This window comes from Dunckerocampus dactyliophorus, chromosome 8, assembly GCF_027744805.1.
Source record: "Dunckerocampus dactyliophorus isolate RoL2022-P2 chromosome 8, RoL_Ddac_1.1, whole genome shotgun sequence".
NCBI classification, from domain to species: Eukaryota; Metazoa; Chordata; class Actinopteri; order Syngnathiformes; family Syngnathidae; genus Dunckerocampus; species Dunckerocampus dactyliophorus.
In genome coordinates, this window is record NC_072826.1 from 28,294,356 (window position 1) to 28,319,684 (window position 25,329).

At 43.4% G+C, this 25,329-nt stretch overlaps 3 protein-coding genes across 7 annotated transcripts in view; 1 reads left to right on the forward strand and 2 right to left on the reverse strand.

Annotated features, from left to right (window-relative positions):
* ccnd3 (cyclin D3) overlaps positions 1–6,694 on the reverse strand; it is an 8,246-nt gene extending 1,552 nt beyond the window's left edge. The window contains exons 1-4 of one of the 4 annotated variants that reach the window (XM_054783488.1): positions 6,006–6,694; positions 5,737–5,952; positions 4,128–4,290; positions 84–217 (exon numbers count right to left, since the gene is read on the reverse strand). In XM_054783488.1, the coding sequence (XP_054639463.1) occupies positions 84–217; positions 4,128–4,290; positions 5,737–5,952; positions 6,006–6,185 (693 nt within the window). In that variant the 5' untranslated portion in view covers positions 6,186–6,694. The remainder of the gene's footprint in view (positions 1–83; positions 218–4,127; positions 4,291–5,736; positions 5,953–6,005) is intronic. The other 3 variants (XM_054783487.1, XM_054783486.1, XM_054783485.1) reach the window with 3 other exon arrangements.
* Positions 6,695–6,764: 70 nt separating this feature from the next.
* On the reverse strand, positions 6,765–25,260 carry bysl (bystin-like). The gene is made up of 7 exons (XM_054783484.1): positions 24,867–25,260; positions 23,822–23,975; positions 23,608–23,746; positions 23,398–23,531; positions 23,147–23,307; positions 16,728–16,830; positions 6,765–7,300 (listed from the first exon to the last, which is right to left on the reverse strand). The coding sequence occupies exons 1-7, from the start codon at positions 25,126–25,128 to the stop codon at positions 6,946–6,948; spliced, it is 1,308 nt and encodes a 435-aa protein (XP_054639459.1). The 5' UTR covers positions 25,129–25,260; the 3' UTR covers positions 6,765–6,945.
* LOC129185875 (uncharacterized) lies at positions 8,587–16,394 on the forward strand. 2 transcript variants are annotated; one of them, XR_008572152.1, is made up of 3 exons: positions 8,587–8,861; positions 9,078–15,430; positions 15,647–16,394. XR_008572152.1 is itself a non-coding variant. In XM_054783479.1 (2 exons), the coding sequence occupies exon 2, from the start codon at positions 9,304–9,306 to the stop codon at positions 15,136–15,138; it is 5,835 nt and encodes a 1,944-aa protein (XP_054639454.1). In that variant the 5' UTR covers positions 8,587–8,861; positions 9,078–9,303; the 3' UTR covers positions 15,139–15,636. The 2 variants fall into 2 exon arrangements, 1 of the variants encoding a protein (XP_054639454.1); XM_054783479.1 differs by lacking the exon at positions 15,647–16,394 and having other exon boundaries at positions 9,078–15,636.
* Positions 25,261–25,329: the final 69 nt, after the last annotated feature.

Below are 25,329 nucleotides of genomic sequence, written 5' to 3' on the forward strand. Positions count from 1 at the left end.
ATTGGCCTGCTTGAGATGAACACTCCAATAAAAAGAATGGATGGATGGATTTCGTTGAGTTAGCACATGTACATGAGCCTCACCAGATCGATGAGCAGGAGCTTGGCCAGAAACTTGAGCAATGATTCAGGCGAGTCCACTAAGTTGAGCCTGCGGCTTGCAGCGCAAACACAAGCGCATGCATGAGCGGAAGGCGGGAAGTCTGAAAACTTTGAGTCTGGGAAGAGATGAATAGAAAACACAGTACCTTTTGTTGAGTAAGTGCTGGTAATTACTGGTATTTATCATGCACTGTACTGTGCAAAAAGTGTTTGGCCGCCTAGCAATACTTTAATGAGCACATATTACTTAAATGTCTGTAAAGCTATGTTTCACCAATGCCTCCATGAGCACATACAGTATTACTAAAATGTTACAAAGGCTTCATTGAACCAATTAAGAGCAAAGCCCCTAAACTCACCCAAATGCTCCACATGTGGAAAATGCAAAAGCCAAATTTAAGAATGAAGAAGTCAACTTTAGAGAATGCAGAAGTCACATTTGAGTATGCATGAAGACGACAATAGAAACCACTGAATAAGAGCTGTTCAATCTAAATTACACACCACTACTCAAAACAACACAAAACCACCTCAGTCCCTGGACAAAACTACAAATCTCACAGTCAGAAAGAATCTCAATAATAAAAATGACAGTTCTTCCTAAAATTCATTATTTCTTTACCATGATCCCTTCTACACAGCACTATCTCAATTCTACTGGAAAAATAAAACGCCACATATAAAACTATCAACATTACAAAAACCCAGGATTCAAGGAGGATTAGAAGCACCCAACTTCCAACTCCATCACCTGTCAAGTCAGCCACAATTCTTAAATCACTGGATGGCCTCTTGGCATCATCACTCACACTGGTTAGAAACTGAACAGGCACTATGCAGTAATATAAACCTTTCTGACCTCCCATTCATCAGCCAAACAATCAAAAAGGACACCTGCTTTCAAAACACCCCCAAAGCTTCAGTTCTGACAAAAAACCAAAAAAAGAAGCCACTGAATCTGAACATCCTTATAAAGACCGTCAGTATGTCTTTTTTGAAGATGAAGTTCCTATTGTAGTTCCCTTTACAAAACACTAATCCGGTAAGAAGAGGAAGGTCGATAAATGCGACGAATGCTGCCATTGTCGACACACCCTGACGGACAAAGAAAGCACTTTAAAAGCTGTCATTTGCTCAGACGTGACAATGTGAATATCATCTTCACGCCTCAGGGAGGAGACGTGCAGAGACACTAAGTCTGCCATCCAATCCTTCCCCACACACCTTGGTGAATGGGCAAAGGGGTCTGGAGTCGCCCCAACTTTTTGGGTGCTTTAATGTCACGGTGGGTCGAAAAGTGACCTGTCGCCTGGGGCGGCATCACAGAGCTTCGTGAGAAGAGTGGGCTGAATAGGGGGACTGCTGCGCTCATTCATTGCACACAATACAGAATTACACTAACTCAGCTCTCCGGCTCCTGAATGCTGACACATCGCGATCAAACTTATAGCTGCTTTGTGTCCACTGGTGTCCATGGGAAAAGTCCCCGAATTTGAACAATTTAGGAATGACTGCAATGGAACTCAGTAGAGGCCTGAGCAATATTTATTTTGGATAGCAAACAAAGTGTACGCCTTCAACCATTACCCACATAGGATTCATGCATAATTCATTGAGAAATTCTTATTATTATCATATTGTTATTATATTTTTACTAACAAATTGATGGATAACTTGGATAACTCATCATCAGATAGTATTCAAGTTGAGAAGAACTGCACGCAGTACAAGTTTTCTGTCAAAATGAAAGAACAAATACAAGTAGGAGGAAAAAGGTGAAGTGCATTATTAACACACATTATTCCTAGGCTTTCGAGGGCCCATCTGGCCCCCGGGCCAGGAAAAAAAGCCTCAGGGAATTAATGCACGTAATAGAACACACCTATTCCGCTTAGAAAGCCCGCTATTACAACACCTCCAAAAACGTCCAACAAGGTTTTATGGTTTTACATCCACGCTGTGAGTATGTACAGTAGACGCCCCTACAACGTAAATAATCCATTCCAAGAACCTTTATGTTATAGGGATTTTATGTTATACGAAGCGTAAAATACATGTAAATAGCCTAATCCGTTCCAAGATCTTCCCAAACTCACACCTTTGGGCCTTCAAAATATTCAAAGTCCACCAAATATGGTGGGAAAATATAAGAAAACAGCATAAACATAGTACAGTAACATTCCAATATAAAATACGGTAAATAAGGTATAATGGTCGATGGGGAACGGCCGTATAGTCTAGCAACATCACTTCATTTCATACCACCGTCATGCTTCTGGATCATTTCCTGCTTTGTTTCGATCGACAATTTTCCCCTTTTTTCTTATCCCTTACACTTGGTTTAGGGCCCATGACTCTGGTAATTTTAACACAAAGAAAAGTAAACAAATTAAAAAGAGATTTCAATGCGTGCGAACTAGTTTGAGGGCGACTACGATGAGGAACAGAGCAGCATGTCTCTCACAACACACCGACGCGCTGGATTAGTCAGCCAATGAGATGAGAGCGTAGGCGGTGCGCCTATAATCAGCCAATGACAGCATGAAGCGTCAGAATTTCTGCATAACTTCCTGTTTCGTTTCGATCGACAACTTTTCCCTTTTTTCTTACCACTTACACTTGGTTTAGGGCCCATGACTACGCTAATTTTAACACAAAGAAAAGTAATGAAATTAAGAAGAGATTTCAATGCGTGCAAACTAGTTTAAGGGCAACTACGATGAGGAAGGGAGCTCACACACAAACTTGGACGCGCTGGATAAGTCAGCCAATGAGATAAGAGCAAAGGCGGTGCCCCGATCATCAGCCAATGAGATGAGAGCGTAGGTGGTGCCCCGATAATCAGCTAACGAGAGCATGAAGCCAGAAGGCGTCACCATGTGTACTCTGTTAGTCTCTCTGTCGCTTGCACGGACTTGAAGCTTTACGTTATATGGAATTCCTTACGTAATACGATGTGAAAAATGTACATAAGTTCTTTACGTTCAGTGGAATTTACGTAAAAGGAGGTTTACGTTACGCGAGGTACTACTGTAGTAACAGGCACATTCATGATAACATGTATCATATTTTGGTCAATTTAAGCAGCAGCGGAACTTCTTTCCTGGGCGCACTGATTTCACATAGCGACATAGAATGGAACGCTATCACCTAGCGTTAACGTTTCCAAACTCAAGAACACAGCAGCTGTGGCGGCAGCTCCAATATGTAGTGGCCTGAGGCGTTGTGGTGTGGCAAGGTGTCACTCCGCCAGTAATGAACCCCTAGATAGACCTTACCAGTGAGGCTGAAGAGTGTGATCCCACAATCCACCATAAAATGACACAGTACAAGAAGCTAATCATTGTCATTGATTTTGCTCATACTCGTTGCGCTCCGTTTTGCATCTTCTCTGTTTTTGCTTTACTTTTCCCGGGAACTCCTGTGTGTCGGGCGCATTCCGTTGTATCTTCGTTAGCTGTTTTCTTGTTCCCTGGTATTATTCTCCTGCTCGGGATCATTTCCACCTCCCGTGGTGAGTTTTGTAGCCCTCGCTGTACCTCCGAGCCTAATTTGTTATTTTGGTCATTTGAACTTTTTGTGTGCCCTTTGGGTCTGTGAGAGATGATCTTGTGGGAATAAAATACTTTACCGATTACACCTGCCACCATGTTTCTACATCGTGGGGCAACGCTGCCGAAAGTTGTCTATTTTGGTCATTTCTAGGTGTGCATTGTCTACAAATAGTGCTGCTTTTGACTGTGGAAATGTCTTGATAAAAACCTAGCAGCATTGTCCTGAATGAACAGCAGCTGTTTAGTGCTTTCGCTGGAGATGACATCTACTCCACCCTTTAGTTAAATATTTGTCTAATAATCCTCCTGCCTGGGAAAACAAAAGGTACCCTTGAAGGATGTCATAAAATATCTTTTGTTGAAACAAAAGGCATTAAATATATTTGGTGGTACTGTGCTGTGTTATTATCAGCTCACAATTCATATTGACAGTTTGGGATTTTACGTAACTTGGTTATGTAACTCAACTCACCGATGGCTGCCAAGGCCACGTAAGAGTGGACATGTCGGCGCACGCTGGGAAGGTGCTGGGCTTCGAGAAAGGATAGCGAGTGAAGGATCGGATCCAGGAAGTCCGAGGGCACGGCGGAGGCCAGACCCCAGCCTAACCTGGACACCACGGACACCTCCCACTGCTGCAATCACACACAAATCCTCCTCAAGCATCCCCTAAAAGCTCTACATGGACTTAACTGGAAGTGCTTCTACATTTATGGTTATTCATACACACCTGTTGCAGCCTGTTTAACCAAAGGCTGTTATTTAAGAGACATAATGGTCCTGTTGACTGAAAAAAGCAAGCTCCGGAGGAATGTTTGTGCAGCACAAACATGTTTTTCTGCTGTTCTGCCCTACTAACCTTAGGACCCCTTGGGGAAGCATGGGGAGCGGGGATTCACTGAGTGGATTCATACACAACAGTATCTCACACAAGTGAGTACACCCGTCACATTTTAATTACAGTACGAGTATATCTTGTCAAGGGGCAATACTTACAGAACATAAAGTTGGATATACTTGAGAGTCGTCTTGAGAAGGCCTGAGAACAGAGGTTCTCAAATGGTCTCAACCTGGGACCCACATTTTCCAATGATCATTGAATTATAGCTCACTTTTAGTTAAGTCATTTCTATTTATTTTTATTATTTTTTACACTTTTATTTCAGTCATTCTTATATTTATTTATTTATTCTTGCATTTATTTTATTTAGATTTTGGGGTTTTTTACACTTTTATTTAAGTCATTGTTATATTTATTTATTCCTGCATATATTTATTTATTTTATTTACATTTTTACACTTTTATTGGTCATTTTTATATTTATTTATGCCTTCGTGTATTTATTTTATTTAGATAAGAAAATGTACTGTATTTGTCATCTTTTGCAACATTAATATACATAATTACATGTCCAAAATGCATTTCAGAGGAATTTATTAGGGCTTTTTGTCAAGGAAATGAGGAAGAACATAACCACATGCATGCAAATAATGCATAAAGTAAAATGAAATACAACATTGCACTAAATAAGACCACAAAATCAGATATTTCACTTATTACTTGCAATGAGGATACATACTGTGTACTGCATTATATTTGTCTCCTGCCCTGACCCTGCGCACTGTTGCCTCTCTATTCGGGGGTAAGTCACTGTTGAAATAGTCTACTGCTGATGTCTACAACTTCATGCCAAAAAATCCTAACTATCCCTTTAACATGAGCCATAGAATAAACATAACATATAATCTGTTATTTGCTGTTCAACTGTGCTAGTTTGAAAAAATAGCTGTTTTAATTAAGGTGTTTTTACTCCATTTTTTTGGTCTCTCCTGCTAGGTTATGCTTTTTTCCTACAGCATTTTACCTCATAGCAAATTAGATTATGTCATTATGCGACTTCTAGGACAGCCAATAGCTACTTTTCTTACTGAAAAGTTGTCAACATTGGCTAGTAGTGTGAAAATAATACAGCCGTTGGGCATTTGATTAGGTACACCAGCAAACTCTAGAAAGGCCAAAAGCTAGAGCCTTTGCGAGGGTAATAATGTAGCAGCTCATGTATTGTGATGGCAACATTTACCAGGATGTCTGCCACTGAAATGGAGTCATCAGCGTGTACGCAGAGCTTCCAGGGTATGAGAGGTACAGTCTCTCTCATCTTGGAGGCTAGCAGCATAGTGACCGCAGCCACAAGCTGCAGGTTGCACGTTTCCACGGCATGGATGCTCAGGTAAGAGTCCAGGCAGTGGACCGCTAGGGGGAACACCTCCTCTTCACATTTCTGCTCCTCGCACACCTAAAAGAGCGCCTTGGGTTGAAATAGATAATCAGTTTTAAACAGAGTTAGACTACCTGGAGCATCCACACTAGTAGTGTCCTCCTTATGCGGGGGTAGATGTCCTGCTGGAGGCTAATCCAAGAAGAGGACCCATGGCTCTCCTCCAAGGCTCTCAAGTTCCGGACAACTCGGAGGTCACTGACGATGGCTGGGTCGAGCCCCGCCCTCAGAGCCACGTGATGTAGCGACATGTTAAACTTTTGGTGAAGCTAAAACAAAAACACAATCCACCGAAACCCACGTTGCATTCTACCTCAACGTGCCATTGTGCATGTAAAACCATGACTCTTACGATTAGCTTAGCTACTAGCGTATTCCAGAGCTCCCTTTAATATTGGTGCTACATAAGTTAGCAATGTATTCACTTCCAACTCGTGTGTCATATTTAAATAATAAAAATACAGGTACAGTATATTCAGTAAAGTATTCCTACTTGGATAAACTCACCAGGCTAACAGGTGTGGAGGCTACCCTCAACATTTTAGCTTAGCATGCTAATGTGGCTAATGAGCATAATAAGCTAAAAGAAGTGCGCCAAATGAAGAGCTAATTGGAAAACTGGAAGGAAGCCAATAAAACAGTTGAGATACGGAAAAGGGAACCACCATATAAAGCGTCTAACAAAAATGTTTTGAACCTGAAACGATGATTAATATGTGTTAGGAGCCAGTTTGTCAGCTTCTACCTTCCATAGATGGGTGATCCAGAACATACTCTGCTAGCTTTAGCGTTAAAAATACATAGGAGGAGTAACAAGTCATCCTCTGTCCAACTTTTAAGGATTCTGTTTTTAATTCAAATTGCTGCATAAACATGTATTCATCATCAAATACACACACATCAGTCCCCAAAAAAAATGGTGTAGTGTGTGTTAACTGATTTTTCTTACAGCAAAAACAAAGTGTTAACATCTTCCCCATGTTAAAGACTGGCACCTGAAACAAAGACTTCTCAGTCCATATCAACACAAACAGGAATCCCGATTTCAACATCCCGCGACTCCGAGTTCTGCAGTTCTCTGCGGATTTCCACGGAGACCTGAGGATGCGTTTGTATCTTGAGCAGCTCCAGCAGGGCCGCCTTCTGTTCCGAGGCCAGGTCGGCCTTGTAGCGCTGTGCCAGCGTGAGCAGGCTCTGGTGCCAGAGCACAGGAAGCACGCGCTTTTCGCTGCGGAAGGACAGGAAGTGCGCCACCAAGGCATCTAGTACACGGAAAGGCAGGGCGTATTTCTTGTCGAGCAACAGACGCAGGAAAATGCTGTTGGCGCCGTTGTAGTCCATCTCTGCCAACTTGAGCATCGTGGCGCTGAGAGGAAGAAGTAATACAAAAAAACAGCATGTTATGTAATCTTCCACCACAGACTGACCTCACCCTTTTGCTTTTCTGATGCAGCGTGTTGTAACTCCTCAACCACTGGGCCGCAGCCTGGAAAATGGTCATACATTTTTTTATATACACAGTGGTGTGAAAAAGTGTTTGCCCCCTTTCCCCCCCCCCTTTTTTTTGCATATTTGTCACACTTAAATGTTTCAGATCATCAAACAAATGTAAATATTAGTCAATGACAACACAACTGGACACAAAATGCGGTTTTTAAACTTTTTATTATTAAGGGAGAAAAAAATCCAAAGCTACATGGTCCTGTGTGAAAAAGTGATTGCCCCCAAAACCTAATAACTGGTTGGGCCCCCATTAGCAGCAACAACTGCAATCAAGCGTTTGTGATAACTTGCAATGAGTCTCTTACAGCGCTGTGGAGGAATTTTGCACAATTGTTGTCATTCAGCCACATGGGAGGGTTTTCCAGCATAAAGTGCCTTGTTAAAGTAATGCCAATTCATGGTTCCATTTATCACAGCAAGTCTTCCAGGTCCTGAAGCAGCAAAACAGCCCCAGACCATCACACTACCACCACCATATTTTACTGTTGGTATGATGTTTTTACACCAGATGTAATGGGACACACACCTTCCAAAAAGTTCAACTTTTGTCTCATCAGACCACATCAGTATTTTCACAAAGGTCTTGGGGATCATCAAGATGTTTTCTGGCAAAATTGAAACAAGCCTTAATGTTGTTTTTGTTCAGCAGTGGTTTTGGTCTTGGAACTCTGCCATGCAGGCCGTTTTTGCCCAGTGTCTTTCTTATAGTGGAGTCATGAACACTGACCTTAACTGAGGCAAGTGAGGCCTGCAGTTCTTTGGATGTTGTTGTTGTGGGGTCTTTTGTGACCTGTTGGATCAGTCACCACTGCGCTCTTTGGGGCCATTTTGGTTGGCCGCCACTCCTGGGAAGGTTCACCACTGTTCTGTGCTTTCACCATTTGTGGATAATGGCTCTCACTGTGGTTTGCTGGAATCCCAAAGCTTTAGAAATTACTTTATAAGCTTTTCCACACTGATAGATCTCAATTCATCTCAGTGAAGTTATGTTTTAACAGGGGAGCAATCACTTTTTCACGCAGGGCCATGTAGATTTGGATTTTTTTTCTCCCTTAATAATAAAAAGTTTCATTTAGAAACTGCATTTTGTGTTCAGTTGTGTTGAGTTGTGTCATGGACTAATATTTAAATATGTTTGATGATCTGAAACATTTAAATGTGACTGTTCAGTCTCCTGAGCAGAGCCTATGTTTTCTTGTGTAATGGCACCCCCTTGTGGACGTATTAAGCAATGGTCCCTATTGTACATACGGGTCATTTTCTCTTTTTTCTCAACATTACGTTAACGTGACTCGTCAGTTGTCTATTCCTATCGCTGCTCTCATTGACTTTTTCTCAGTGAATACTTCCACTCCTGCCCTTCATGTTCGGTTTCCAGTTACACTACCCTGTCTTTCCTTGTTCCTACAGCTAAAGCAACGTCTGTAAGTGCAGTTTGTGTTTTTTCATATTAAGTAGTCTTGTGCAATGGTAGCTGGTGTACCCCTAGTAGGCTAAGCCAGCTTTCCCTTTGGTATCTTTGCCTATGGAGCTTTAACTTTATTCTTGTTGTTAATTCTACATGCGGCCAACCTTTGTGATTCAAGATTCAAGAGAGTTTTATTGTTCTGTTCTTATTTAAGTTCTGTATTGTATTACAGTTTCACAAAATCCTATAAAGGCTAAAGAAGAAAGACCTGCCTCTTTCATCTCCTTTCGGGAACTGTTTAACTGGTTGGCTAGCAAGGCCTGCACAGTGAAAAGACGGCTACTCAGCTAACGGTGAAGAAGACAGCCCTCCAACTACACCGCCAAGAAGAGCTAAGTGGCTAACCCCCTTATACCCACGTCATATTGACCCTTTGACTACCGATTTATTAAGGCAACATGGAAAGAACTAACACATCTAAAAATGAAGATGGGCAATCTACGAGCTCACATGCATCCCGTTCATCAAGCGGCTCAACAAAAGCTAATCTTGCCGTCGCCATAGCAAAAGCAAAAGCCGAAGCGGCACAGGCTAGAGTAGCTCATTCAAAAAAGGAAATTGAACTGAAAGTTGAGCAGGCTCGCATCCAAGCTACTCTTGATGCACTTAAAGAAGAGAAAGAAATGGACGCAGCCCTAGCAGAGGCAAACACATTGCAAGCAGGGTTAATGGACGTGGCATCAGATTTTGAAAAATTAGAAATATGCAGCGAAGCCAACAGTCAAGTTCTTTCAAACAGACAATATCAACGCACTGCCGCCTATGTGTCAGAGCAATCCAGCTTACACTCAGTGCCACTCAGCATGTGTGAGCTACCATTTGTTATTGACAGAAATAAAGCTGTTGAATCAACAAAATGTAACCCGAAGAACGAGCAAGCTGCCACCTCTACCTGCAATGTGCCTCATTACACATCTCAGGCTCCCTCTCCACAGAAGAGTGGCCCATCATCTCCCATTCAGCAGTTAGTAGATGGAATCTCCTACAAACCCAGCTGCCGGAACACTGATCGGCAGCCACTGATCCACATCCAGCAGTCACCGCATGAGATGCTCCATGAAACTAGACAGAGCAAACCTGAAATCACAAACGATCTTGCCAGATATCTTGCCCGCAGTAGGCTGGTGACCTCGGGGCTCACAACATATGACGAGCAGCCACTAAACTACTGGGCCTGGAAAATCTCTTTCCGAAGTGCAATCATCGACTTGGACCTAACTGAGAGGGAAGAACTAAACCTGCTAAGTAAGTACCTCGGAAAGGAGTCAGCCGAGCAGGTGAAAAGAATAGCAGCAGTAAACGTCAGAAATCCACCCCTTGGACTGGTGATGGCATGGGAACGGCTTGATGAAACGTTCGGCTCACCTGAGGCCGTCGAGCACGCTCTCTTCAGTAAACTAGAAAGCTTCCCTAGAATTACCATGAAGGATCCACAGAAGCTACGGGATCTTGCAGATCTGCTGTCAGAGATGGAAGCCGCGAAACGAGACGGACATCTCCCAGGCCTATCTTACCTGGACACCTCAAGAGGAATTAATCCTATCGTGGAGAAACTCCCACACAACATACAAGAGAAGTGGATATCACTCGGTTCAAAGTACAAGCGTGAACATCAAGTCAGCTTCCCACCCTTTTCTGTGTTTGTAGACCTCATCCGTACGGAGGCAAAAACTCGTACAGACCCCAGCTTCAACTTCAGCCATTACTCTACTGGAGGAAAGAATGCATGGGAGAGATCTCCGAAAACATCCGTGCATGTTCACAAGACTCAAGCTTCCCCAGCAGTAGATGGAGAAGACAACGAAAGTGGTGACCCAAACAAATATTGCCCCATTCACAACAAACCTCATCCTTTGGCGAAATGTAGAGGCTTTAGAGAAAGGAGTTTGGAAGAACGTCAACAGCTTCTAAAGGAACACTCCATCTGCTTCCGATGCTGCTCCTCCACTCAGCACCTTGCCAGGAACTGCTCAGCCGACATAAGGTGCTCAGAATGTGAGAGCATAAACCATGTTGCAGCCCTCCACCCTGGACTCTCTGCCCGGAGGTCTAAAATGTCAACCCCGACTTCAGAGCACTGGGAGGAAGAAGACAAAGTGGATGTACAGGATCACATTTCTAGGCAAGACATCACTTCAGCTTGCACTCAGGTGTGTGGCGAAGGACTCAGCGCGAGAGCATGTGCCAAAATATGCCTTGTCAACGTTTACCCAACTGGACACAGAGAGAAGTCCAGGAAAATGTATGCAGTACTCGACGAACAGAGCAACCGCTCCCTCGTACGCTCTCAGTTTTTTGACCTCTTCAAGGTTTCAGGGTGCTCCTACCCATACACACTAAAAACGTGCGCTGGGCTTAAAGAGACTGCGGGGAGGAGAGCCAAAGGTTACATGGTGGAGTCAATAGATCAAAGTTTGAGCATTCCCCTGCCAACGCTTCTCGAGTGCAACCAACTCCCCAACAACCGCTCTGAGATACCTACTCCAGATGCAGCCTACCACCACACCCACCTGAAGCGGATCGCCAACAAAATACCTCCACTTGATCCGAATGCCAACATACTCCTCTTGCTAGGCAGAGATATATTGAGGGTGCACAAAGTCCGCGACCAGATCAGCGGTCTAGGCAATGCTCCATTCGCCCAAAGGCTGGACCTAGGCTGGGTCATCATTGGTGATGTATGTCTCCGCGGTGCCCACAGACCATCTCAGGTGAGCAGCTACAAGACATGCATCCTAGAGAATGGTCGCACAAGCCATCTGCAGCCATGCACTAACCATATCAGGGTCAAGGAGAAGTTCAGTCACTCATCTACACCGCAATACCGACCCGCACCCACCTCCACACTGTTCAGCAGAAACAGCTTGGGGCAGAACGTCTTTGCACAAACAGCCAATGACCATCACCTCGCACCATCATTAGAAGACATCAGATTCCTCCAGATCATGGACAGTGAGTTCCATCAAGATAGCTCCAACAGCTGGGTGGGGCCCTTACCTTTCCGTTCTCCAAGACCACGGCTGCCTGACAATAGGAAACAAGCACAAGACCGCCTGCTCTCACTCAGACGCACCCTGGAAAAACGTCCTCAGATGAAGGCTCACTTTCTAGAGTTCATGGAGAACCTGTTCAGGAGAGAACATGCGGAGGCCGCACCGCCCCTACGAGACGGACAAGAGCGCTGGTATCTACCGCTCTTTGGAGTATACCATCCCAAAAAGCCTGACAGGATCCGTGTAGTCTTCGACTCAAGTGCACCATGTGAAGGGGTGTCACTCAACGACGTCCTGCTCAAAGGCCCCGACCTTAACAACAGTCTGCTGGGCGTACTCATAAGGTTCAGGAAAGAGCAGGTAGCCATCACTGCAGACATCGAGCACATGTTCCACTGCTTCATTGTGAGGGAAGACCACAGGGACTTTCTCCGCTTCCTATGGTTCAGGAACAATGACCTTAACTCCGACATTGTGGACTACAGAATGAGGGTCCACCTTTTTGGCAACAGCCCGTCCCCGGCCGTGGCTGTGTACGGCCTACGGAGAGCTGCCAAAAAAGCAGAAGCGGACTATGGCAGTGATGCAAGAGAACTGATCGACCGCGAGTTCTACGTGGATGATGCACTCAAGTCCTTCAACACTGAAGAAGAAGCTGTTAGTGTTCTCCGGCGAGCTCAGGAGATGCTTGCGGCCTCCAACCTCAGACTGCACAAAATTGCATCAAATCGCCCTGCTGTCATAGATGCATTCCCCCCAGAGGACCGCAGCAAGGATGTCGGAGACTTGGACCTCTTTGTCGATGACCTACCCGTCCAACGTAGCCTGGGTTTGTCGTGGAATATGTGCACAGACTCCTTCACCTTCCAGATTGCAGAGAGCCAGAAGCCATTTACTCGCAGAGGGGTGTTGTCCACAGTGAACAGTCTCTATGATCCCCTAGGCTTCCTCGCACCTGTCACTGTTCGAGGAAGACTGATACTGAGAGCCCTCACCACTCAAGCAGAAGATTGGGACTCGCCACTTCCAAGAGACATGGAGACTGAGTGGACCAGCTGGAGAGAGTCTCTCCACGACCTAACAAAATTACAGATACCACGCTGCTACACACCCTTCTCCACAGCAGGGGCCCAAACAAGAGAACTCTGTGTCTTTGCAGACGCATCAGTGAAAGCAATAGCAGCTGTAGCCTACATTAGGGTGACAAACAAAGATGAACAAACTGCGGTTGGCTTCGTGTTCGGCAAGACAAAGCTGGCTCCACAGCCCGATCTTACTATTCCCAGGCTCGAACTGTGTGCCGCTGTACTCGCAGTAGAGATAGCCGAGATGATAGTCGCAGAGATGGACGAGACATTTGACGACATAACATACTATACTGATAGCAAAGTTGTACTAGGGTACATCCACAACCAATCAAGGAGGTTCTATGTCTATGTCCACAATAGAGTCCAGCGAATCCTCCAGTCACCATGCTCTGGCCAGTGGAAGTATGTTCACACTGACCTCAACCCAGCCGATATTGGATCGAGATCTGTGACTCCAGCTGTCCTGAACAGCACGATATGGTTCACAGGACCCACTTTTCTACAAAATACTCCAGCGCACTCATCTGAACTACAACAGACTTTTGACCTAATCGATCCCGCGTCCGACTCGGAGATACGTCCCCAAGTAACCACAAGTCTCACCTGTGCCACTGGAAATGCGATCAACCCGCTACGCTTTGAACGCTTCTCTGAGTTCAACAACCTTGTCACCGCAGTAGCACACTTGATCCATGTGGCTCGGTCTTTCTCCCACTCCATCCAAGGCAAGTGCCAGGGCTGGCACTTCTGTCGCCCAACGGAGGAAGAGTTGTCTAGGGCGAAGGTGTGCATCTTGAAGAGTGTCCAGAATAACTGCTATGAAGAAGAGCTCGAGTGTGTGTATTCGGGACTTAACATCCCATCGTCCAGCAATCTAAAGAAGCTTCACCCTGTGATAGACTCAAACGGACTTTTGAGGGTCGGAGGCCGTATACGGCAGTCAGGCCTGAGCACTGACGAGACTCAACCCATCATCATCCCTGGGCGCAATCACCTGGCAACCCTGCTGGTGCGCCACTATCACAAAGTTGTGAAACATCAAGGAAGACACTTCACCGAAGGAGCTGTCCGAGCTGCTGGATTTTGGCTAGTCGGGGGAAGACGCTGCATCACCAGCATACTTTTCAAGTGTGTCATCTGTAGAAGGTTACGAGGAAACACAGAACTTCAACAAATGGCGAACTTACCAGCTGAACGTCTGCAGGTAGCACCTCCCTTCACCTATGTCGGCGTTGACATCTTCGGACCATGGGACGTCATCTCACGACGCACAAGAGGGGGACTTTCCAACTCCAAAAGATGGGCTGTAATGTTTTCATGCATGTCTTCAAGGGCAGTACATATTGAAGTGATCGAGGCCATGAGTTCCAGCAGCTTCATCAACGCCTTGCGGAGGTTCTTCGCTGTTAGGGGCCCCGTCAAACAAATACGGTCTGACCGTGGGACCAATTTCGTCGGTGCCTCTCGAGAACTGAATATGGACAAACCAATTCAGAGCGCCGATGCAGTAGAGAAATTCCTCAGCACCCAGAGCTGCTCCTGGGTCTTCAATACTCCCCACGCGTCTCACACGGGTGGCGCATGGGAGCGCATGATTGGCATCGCCCGCCGCATTCTAGACTTCATGCTGCTTGAACAGAAGAAATCTCAGCTTACCCATGAAGTCCTCACCACCCTCATGGCGGAGGTCATGGCAGTCATGAATGCAAGACCCCTCATCCCAGTGTCATCAGATCCCGAATATCCCCTCATCCTCACACCAGCAATGCTTTTGACCCAAAAAACAGGCTCCACTCCTCCTCCCCCTTGCAATCTTGAGGAAGCAGATCTTTTCAAAGAAGAGTGGAAGCAAGTGCAGAGCCTGGCCGACACCTTTTGGAACAGGTGGAAGTGCGAATACCTCAAAACGTTGCAGCTTCGCAACAAATGGCAAGACAAAAGGCCTAATATTCATGAAGGTGATGTCATCCTCCTGAAGGACAATCAGGCAAAGAGGAACGAATGGCCTGTGGGCATTGTCACTAAGACTTTTCCAGGAGAAGATGGATTGGTCCGGAAAGTCGAGGTAGCGGTCGTCAAAGATGGAATCAGAAAGACTTTCTTTCGACCTGTCGTCAACCTGGTGCTGCTTCTTTCCACAAAGACTGTTTAGTGTGGGATCTCTAAAGACCCCATGCGGGGAGTGTTCAGTCTCCTGAGCAGAGCCTATGTTTTCTTGTGTAATGGCACCCCCTTGTGGACGTATTAAGCAATGGTCCCTATTGTACATACGGGTCATTTTCTCTTTTTTCTCAACATTACGTTAACGTGACTCGTCAGTTGTCTATTCCTATCGCTGCTCTCATTGACTTTTTCTCAGTGAATACTTCCACTCCTGCCCTTCATGTTCGGTTTCCAGTTACACTACCCTGTCTTTCCTTGTTCCTACAGCTAAAGCAACGTCTGTAAGTGCAGTTTGTGTTTTTTCATATTAAGTAGTCTTGTGCAATGGTAGCTGGTGTACCCCTAGTAGGCTAAGCCAGCTTTCCCTTTGGTATCTTTGCCTATGGAGCTTTAACTTTATTCTTGTTGTTAATTCTACATGCGGCCAACCTTTGTGATTCAAGATTCAAGAGAGTTTTATTGTTCTGTTCTTATTTAAGTTCTGTATTGTATTACAGTTTCACAAAATCCTATAAAGGCTAAAGAAGAAAGACCTGCCTCTTTCATCTCCTTTCGGGAACTGTTTAACTGGTTGGCTAGCAAGGCCTGCACAGTGACAAACATGCAAAAAAAAAGAAAAGAAAAGAAATCAGGAAGGGGGCAAACACTTTTTCACACCACTGTAAATGGTTTATGTATTTTGGAAATAATGTGATTTATAAAATAAAATAATCTGTCAACTTGCATCCGTGAAGAGACTAAAGCTTCCTCACTGGGGCTGCTGAAAAAATGTCCCAGGCCAATGTGTCGCTTGCGTGCTAATGCACCAAACTACTTGTGTGCTCTTTATCTGTTCCGTCATTTTGGATTAAAGTTACTATCCAGAACTCTCCGCAATGGCATTGAAGACATTGCTGTTGTTTTGGGTGCTGACTAGAGTACAACAGTACACAGTAAAATACCCAACCGTTCCATCCACCCTGCATGGGAGATATTTTTCATGGCTAATTGATACCACTCTAACAAACGACAGGTAAGTCCCACACGGTAGACATGTTTGTTCTGGGTTTGGCACTCCTGCGTGGTGTGAAGCAAAGGAAAGTGGGCGGGAGGCGCTCGCTCCAGGCTGCATACTGCAATAGTACGAGCAACAGGTGATCGGCGTTGAAAGGCATTTATCGGCATACGCCGATCGCGTGCTTTTTCACAGAAATCGGCCAATTTTGTTCCGTGGCCGATCAATCCGAGCATCCCTAATAATAATAATAATAAAAAAATTTTAAAAAGAGATGTACATCATGTTACCTTCATGTACGTTCAAATAAAATGAAACCAAACCAAACTTTTGGGAGAAAAAAAAGCTGTTCTCTTTATGAACTAACAAACTATAGCCCAAAAAGGTACGGACTCTACTGTGGGTTATCTGTGGGTGACCACTGCCATGTACAAAAACAAGCTCCAGGCTCGCAGCGATGGTGAGTAGCTATTCTTTTTGTTCGTTTTAATTTAGGATAGCAAGTGGCAAAACGGCACATTTATGGACAAGACAGCGCCGTGCGCGTGCGTGTATTTGTCTCAGCCAGGAGAAAAACTCATTACCTGGAGTGGAGCACAGGGATGGAACACTTAGTGAGGATGCTCCCAATGATGATGGCCTCTCTGAGGGTGCATGTCCCTGATTCACACAGCGGTATCAGTATACCTGTGGAACGGAGGGAGGGGAAAAATGTACTTATTATAATTTATTTGAGAACACATTTGACTATTGTACATAATTAACGTGCCCTTTTAAATGGTAGTCAAATTTTAATGACATAACTTTTACGTAACAGCAACAAATTCACACGGCTGGGTTGACACCTGTGTGGAATGCCACCCATCCAATTTGCAAAGTTTACTGGCATCAAGGCAAACACACACACACCACTAAAGCTTATTAATACTTCCCATGATGAACATGTTACACAACTCTTACTCAACTCACGTAAATGTAAAACTGTAGCAGCGGTTATGCAAGCGGGAGGCGCCGGAAGACTTCAGGGTAAACGCAGCAGCTTGAGAAAAGTAAAGAAACATCTTTTTCAAACCTGCTAAGTTGCTTCGCTTAAGGTCAGACATTTAGATACACTCAAAGTTTAGCAAGCACTTGAAGACAACTCAAAAAGGCAGAATTATACCAAAAATTAGGTGAAATTCACTAAGGGACATTTAATTAAGCATTAGTGGGAGTGCATGTATGTGCCGCCCCTACACCGCTTTCCGAATGCCCGCAGGCCTCTTCCAATTCACGGTAATGACCTTCAGGCTTCATAGAGTGCCTGCCACCTTCCAGAGGCCAAGTGTTGCAGTTGTTGTTGGGTGCAGAGATTGTTGTCATTTACAGTAACACCTGGGAGGATCGCCTGGGTCACCTGGAGAAAGTCCTGGGCCAGATCCAGCAGGCACGACTGACACTGGTCTGGGCTATCACCTGGACGTGGAGAGGTCTCACCACAGGTGGACAAGGTGGAGGCCATCCGCAGCCGCCCACGGCTTCTAACCAAAAGCGGTGAGGTCCATCTTAGGCCTGTCAGGCTGGTGCAGGAGATCTGTGCCGCAGTCCTCCACCATCGCCGCACCACTCACAGCACCGACGGCAAACGACCACAGAAACCCTGCCGTCAGGAGCAAGGCCTGCGAAACAGCTTTTAGGAAGCTGCAGACGGCCCTGCGCTCGTCCCCTGTGCTGAGGACGCCACACTCCAGAAGGAAGTTCCTGGTACAGACAGACGCTGCTGCTGTGGAATTGGGGGCGGTCCTGGCACATGGTGATCCGGGGGAGGAACACCCGGTTATGTACCTCAGCCGTAAGCGTTTGCCGCAAGAAACCAGGTAGTCCACGGTGGAGAAAGAAGGACCCCCCTGGAGACCTTGCGTTACGACCTTCTGGGGTAAGGAGTATATAAATGAGGCAAACTGCCGAATAAATGCACACATACGGTGTTGTTTTTAGCAGCCATTTTAGATTTAGTCTTAGTCTTATGGATGAAGATGCTTCTTTTTTTAGTCACATTTTAGTCATTTCTATACGTGATAGTTTTAGTCCTTATTTAGTCAACAATAACGCAAAAACATTTTAGGAGACGAAAACAAAAATGTTTCTCGAGCTTTTGTAAAGTAAATAAATCAATAAAATTTTTTTAAAAAATTATAATTTATGTCAATAAATATTGGCAATTGGATGAGAAAAAAAATTGGGGATACAGTTACTCTCTCTGTATACAAAGTACACCTGTAAAAGTCTACAGGTGAATCCAAAACCTTAAAAAACATAATGCCCGCACAATAGGCAGAAATGTTCATGCATTTTAAACTTATGACCAGGAGTCCCCAACCCGTGTGGGCAGGGCCGAACCGGGCGGGAAACCTCCTGTTGCAATGGTTAAAAGATAACTAAATTAGTAAACTACATCAAATTTGATGTAAATGCATATCAACGCTGGAAAGATGGGCCATTATTTTATTTTGAAAAAGAATATACACTTACAAAGCTATAGTTTTTGCACGTTTATGTTGTTTGCTGTAAGCAGCGACCCATCCCACTTTTTTCGACTGTCCCTGAACGCACCATTGTTGTGCTAACTCTCCCCCACACTGCGCAAAAAGATAGACTACTATACTGTCACCTCATATTTGGTCCCAAATGCTGATACTATGTGGGAATGCAAAAAGGTACGATTTGATTTGCATGTTTGTTTGGTGCACAACCTCAAGTTAATTCATGCTAGCGCGCGCACACACACACACACACACACACACACACACACACACGTCACACAGCAACATGATAATCTTCTCTCTGAAACACACACTCCGGGCTTGTACTGCTGGATGGTGGGTCTGCATTCATTTTGTGCTTTTAATTTGATGACGTTACTGTCTTAGTTTTAGACAATACGGAATAAATAAGAGACATTAGATTGCTATAATGTTCAGGTTCATTTGTTCCTACTGAATCTATGCCTGCAGGTGACAGTCGAAACATGTCCAGCTGAAACACCATCGAATATATCTAAAATGAAACATGAACATATTAAATGTACATTGATTTACTTTTCTCCTGAATAAAATGGATTATTGGAAATAACCTTGGATGTAAACGTTGGAGCTCATTCAGGTCAATTGGTCTCGGCTTGGCTGCTGTACAGTGTTTGTGTGAGCAGCACTGCCACCTGGTGGATTGATTCGACAATGGCGCTTAAAGGGGACTATCACTCTGGATTTTACCAAAATGAACCTGGGAAAATCCCAACAATCCACCGTCAGCTTCTCCAGAAATCATTTCATTCTTTCACCCCACGTCGCCGTGATGCTGCTGAACTACCAAAAATATGCTAAGAACTACAGCAACACTGCACGATCCTGCAATGCACTGTGTGCATTCATTTTAAAGACACCACCCTGTTTTTGTTCAATTATTATCATTATTACTCCATTTGTCCTTTTTCTTGCTTTAAAGAAACCTCCAATGGTCTTTCTGGTGTTCTTCATGGGATGTCTCGAAAGGACAGTCGACGAGGGAAATGGAAACGAATAAAAAGGCTGAAAACAATCCATCAAGTCAAAAAGACGGCACACTCGCTCACACCATAATACAAGTCAGGAGAAAAGTCCATTCATTGCTGAAGAACAATAGCAAGCCCGCCTCCCCAGGGCGAGTTGGCTCAGCGGCCCTGGCCCGCGAGGCGCACTGGGGACAAGGACAGTGAGTAGTCCTTGACTAATATGGAAGCGTTTGTTTGTGATGCAGCTGATGAAGTAAGCTTGTCAGTATCATTCCAGAAGGTGACTTTTTTGTGCAGCCCTAAACTATAGTAGCAATGCTCAGAAACTGCCTTAACAATGTTTATTATTGTGGTTGCAGCCTAGTATATTAGTTACCTTATTGACTTACTTATTAATAAAATTATTCAGTTACTTATTGTTTTATTAATCTTGTTTTTATTTATTATATGACCTTTTTAACACTTCTTTTTATTGTCCTAATCCAGGGGTGTCCAAAGTGCGGCCCGGGGGCCATTTGCGGCCCTCGGCTGTGATTTTATCGGCCCGCTGCACAGTCTACAAATGTAATTTAACAAGGAAACTTAAAAAAAAAAAAACGACAGCAGCAGCAAAAAAATGGGAAAATCAATCAAAAGGGAAAAAAACAATTTCACAAGAATAGAGTAATGGTATGAGGAAAAATGTCATTTTAGTAGCATGACGTTGAAATATTAAAGAAAAAAGTAAAAAAAAAAAATTTTAAAGTCAAAAACAAAGTTATTTTTGGAAGAAGGGTGAACATTTATAACATGGCAATAAAGTCAAAATATCAGGAGAAGAAAAGAAGTTGAAATATTTGGAAAAGTATACAAAAAAAATCAATAGAAATTTTACCAGAGTAAAGTCAAACTATCAAGAGAAAAAAATAGTTTGGTAATGAGAAAAAAAGTTGCAATAGAATAAACTTGTAAAATGAGGAAAAACATTTTTACTAACAATGTTTAAATAAAGAAAAAATACATTATTGTTTTAAAAGATATAAAGTTATAATTACAAGAAGAAAATTTACAAGAGGAAAGCTGAAATGAAACAGTTAGAAAATTTTTAAAAAAATCAGCAGAAATGGAAGAAACAGCTGAAATTTTACGGGAATAAAGTCCAAATATTAGTCATAATCAAATGAAGAACAAAAGTCCCAATTTTATGAGAATAAACTTGGATTATTATAGATATTATTATAAAAAGCATTATTTTTAGTAGCATTTCATCCATATTACAAAGGTGAAATGCAGCTTTTTCTTGAGTCACATATAGCTTCTTAGCATATATACATGTGTTGGTTTACAAAATATCAAAGTGGCCCTTGCATCCTTTCATTTTTCAGTATGTGGCCCTCAATGGAAAAAGTTTGGACACCCCTGACCTAATCATCTTGTACAGTCGTCCCTCTTCGAACATCGCCCCCTCACTCGGTCGCATTTTTTCCAAAAATGTATTAATGAATAAATGATCACTGTTTCATGGTTGAATACAGTCTATTATTAGTAAAGAAAAATGCATATTTAAGCAAATTGTACTTTATTCTTCACCTATATTAAGCATTTTCAAGCATAAAAATGCCTAAATGAAGTGACTAAATGAAATAAAAATACAAATACAAGGCAGAAGAAGCATTGTAATGGTGAATGTAGTATTCTACGTTGGCCACTAGGCGTCAGTAATTGTTCATGATCGTCAGAACAGGCATTTATTGCAGGTTTAAATGATCTCACTACAGGCACAATAATAATAACATAATAATCATAATAATAATAAAACGGGCTGCTTTTGGGGCCATAACCCACGACAAGATAAAACTCAACTTTGAACTGTCAATGTCACTTCCTGTCCGCCATACATCTGTTCACCCACCACTAAGGTCCCTCGGGAACACTACTGTGACAGTGCTGGAGCAGGAGTTTTATTTACGTCTGAATCGGCTTGCATCTTAAATCTTTAATATCTCAAAAAGTATAACAGCACGAACAGTCATTCTAACTGCACAAAAGTAGCGCAAACAAACGACACTATTTTGGTTTCATTTAAAGCAAATGGAGAGCTGGGTGAACTTTGGTTTACCTATAAAAAATGTCTAATATCTCAAAAACAAAAGCAGCACAAACATTCACTTTGGTTGCACAAAACAGCACAAACGAAGAGGGGAAAAAAATTGACTATTTTGTTTTCATTCTGAGCATGTCGAGGGGCCGATTGTGTAATAGCCCAAAAACTTAAGAACTCAAAGTACGACAGCACAAACAGTAACATTAATCACATTAATTGTCACATTAAGTCACATTAATTGCGCAAAACAGCACAAACAAATGGGACCGTTTTGGTTTCATTTGGAGCACTGGGGGGCTGGTTGAACGTTGGTTGACCTATCGAGTAAACTGTAATAACTCAAAAACGAAAGCAGAACAAATGTTCATTTTATTTGCACAAACAAATGAGACTATTGGACCAGAGTTTTGCGTGGGGTGGGGGGCCAACTTCACTTAGGTATTGACAATAGCCACAAACAAGGAAGTGCTAATGTGTGAGTCTACAGTATGTTATCTTATGTCTCATATGTCTTATGTTCTGTGATCATATCTAAGATATACTGTACAAATGTCAAGGTGGCTACAGGAGCGTAATTTCATGTCTAGAGGGCTCTAATAATGTTAAAAAAACGTATTTAGAAGATGGTAAATAGGTTTTCTATGCCATAACTATGAAAATATTTCATTTATTAATATTGAATCCTACTTCGCGAAAATTCACTTATCGCAGTCGGGTCTGGAACCAACGAACTGCGATAAACAAGGGACAGCTATATTTTGCGGTGTTTTATTGTACTTTTTGTTGTATGCATGTATTCTACTGCCCACTTCCACCATGTCCAGGGGACTACAGATGAAAAATAACTTTTTGGCTAATTCTGGCTTTTTTTTTTAACTCACGCATTATTAGTATGTGTTTTATGAAATTGCACTGCCCCCTACAAATAAACTACCATAATCTAATTCAGTGACATGTACAGTATAGATTGCATTTTAGCATAATCTTTATGATTCAGTCTAACTGCAACCACAATATCATTGTACAGGTGTAACCCGCCCTGTTTCGCACCTGCCCGCACCGGGGCTCGAACACAGGACCTTCGTAATGGGAGGTGAGGGCGCTGACCACACGACTAAAAGCCCGGAATGTTGACCGGGTGTTTCCATGCAGCTCTTGAGGCAGAGGGAGTGAGGTTTTACCAACGTACACTCGCACAGCCTCACAGGCTGGCATCCGTTACACAGGTACATTTTTTAATGTAAATCTTGTTTTCAATCTCAATAGATTGTGCATGTGTCCCTTAAGTGTCACGTGTGTGTGTGTGTGTGTGTGTGCGTGTGTGTGTGTGTGTGTGTGTGTGATACCTTTAGATATCTTATTTTGTGAGAAAACGCTGTCCCACATCTTACCTTTAAACCACGCTCCTGGTTTAAACAAGGCCTTCTTCAGAGCACTGTAGAGGTGAAAGTTGAGCTTCTTGTACTCCGCAATGTCATCCCGAACTCTGGGCAGCAACACCAAGTTGTAAAATCTCTGAGCCATTCGCTCTTTCAGATTGGACGAGAAGATTCTATAAGACAGAAAATACACGTAGTGACGTATGTGTAAAATTCTAAAAAAAACAAAAAACAAACAACTCCTCACTCGGTAGAGTACTGACCTTGTGGCTTGATACATGGCAGCTGCAGTCCAGGTCTCAGGCTCGGTCAAATAGAGGACCTGCTCCCAGTTTGAAAGTGCTGGTATGATTTTGAAAGCCTTGGGCAACTTACCACTGCGATATCTGGACAGGACCTGACGTCAAATAAACACAATTTGAAATGTGGCCTAACAATGAGTTGTTGGTGTGCGTATTTTCCACACAATTCACCTTACTGACACCGCTGTAGACTTCTACAACCCTGGGGTCAAGCTGTTGGATTGGACAACCGGACACTTCAGACATCACTGTCCCCACTTCCGTCTGCTTCTCTGTAATCTTCTCCATAATAATGTCCGCTAGGGTCCGTCTGAAACAACCAAATATGGACATTTACGCCCAAGCTCTGCAGTTCTTAATGAGATAAAGTCATGGTTGCCCTTGCCTCATCGGGGGGTTCTTATTCATGAACATCTCAATGGCTTTCTCATCGTCTGGGTCGACCGCAACTTCAGTGTCACACCCAACCATGTCTCCATCACCAGCGGCTCCCAGTGCGGGCCACTCCTCATCCGAATCTGCATCCTGGGATGAGGAGCCTAAAGGAAAGAACAGCCACATTCTCTAATTTACAGTCCAATATTACGGGACCCGTAGGGGACATGGAGAAAAAACATGACGGGTAAAAAAAGACGATTTTTTTGCGTGAAAACGCAATAACTTTTGCGTTCCATTTTCCGCATTTGCGCATCCCTTACTGCACAAATGTCGAAGTATAAAGTGATATTGTAACTATAGGAACAGGTTTTCAATTACGTGATGGTTATTCGGCTCGTCTTTTGAAAATAAAATGCTAACAACACCCGGTCCTAGGTAGTGTTGCTGGAAACATCTCTCTTTGACTACTGGTACTCGAAAGGAAATACACTGATTAGCCATACATCGCAATCTTTGACTTGTGTGCACTGCTTGTCCTACAGGTAAACAGTCATATAATTAACTCAACGAATGTGATGATCTTAATTTGAAGTTTCAAAGCACACATCGCTCTGAACACGGAAGTAGCGGATGTACAATACTCAATGTAAACAGTTTTGTTAGCTCTCACAAAAATCCCTCTTTTTTCCATCAATTTACTTACTCCATGTCCCCTTGGGGCTCCGTACATTATAGTAGGGCCGTACGGATTTTGACGGATTAAATCAGATCTTTGTGTGATTCGAAATTTTACCAGCGGGGATCTTCTCGCCCTTGCCATGACCGCAATGAGGATAAGTGGTATACAGAAAATTGATGGGTCATGCCATAGAAAAATGCATTAAAGCACAATGAAAGGCAAAATGGAAATAGCATTACTTGTTGTTAATTTGTCTGATATTTTAAGTCGGGCTGACTACGTGTACATTAAATAAAAGTAGCCATGACACACAAAACTCCGTTAAAAACTGTGCCAATTTAGTGTCGTCCCAGCAGTTAAGTTCACGTCTTACCGAGAACGGTGACAGGTGTTTTCTTCTTCTCAGGTGCCAGGCCATATTCGTTCTGAAGTTCCTCCTGTTGAATTCTGGCTTGTTGCAAGATCTTCCGCGACAGGCGTTCGTCCACGTACTTGTCTTCGTTCTCTATCCGATCGTCCCTGCTCTTCACCCGGACTTTGGCTCTGATCGTGTCCGCCTGTAGGATCTGGTCAACCAGCGTCTCCGTCTCCCCTCTCTTCTCGCCTCCTCCTTTGGATTTTTTCACTTTCGGCATGGTTGTTTGTTTGTTTGTTTCATGGGTGACATATAAACTTTAAAATCCTGTGGAGCTAAAAGTTTAGATTGTCTAAATACTGTAAACAGATATTAGCTTAACACGTGCAGGTTTCTTGCACATGGGAAATGACGTCACGTTACATCACATCCTAACATTTTAAAGTCGCATAAAATGTATATATCCATGAAATAATTCGAT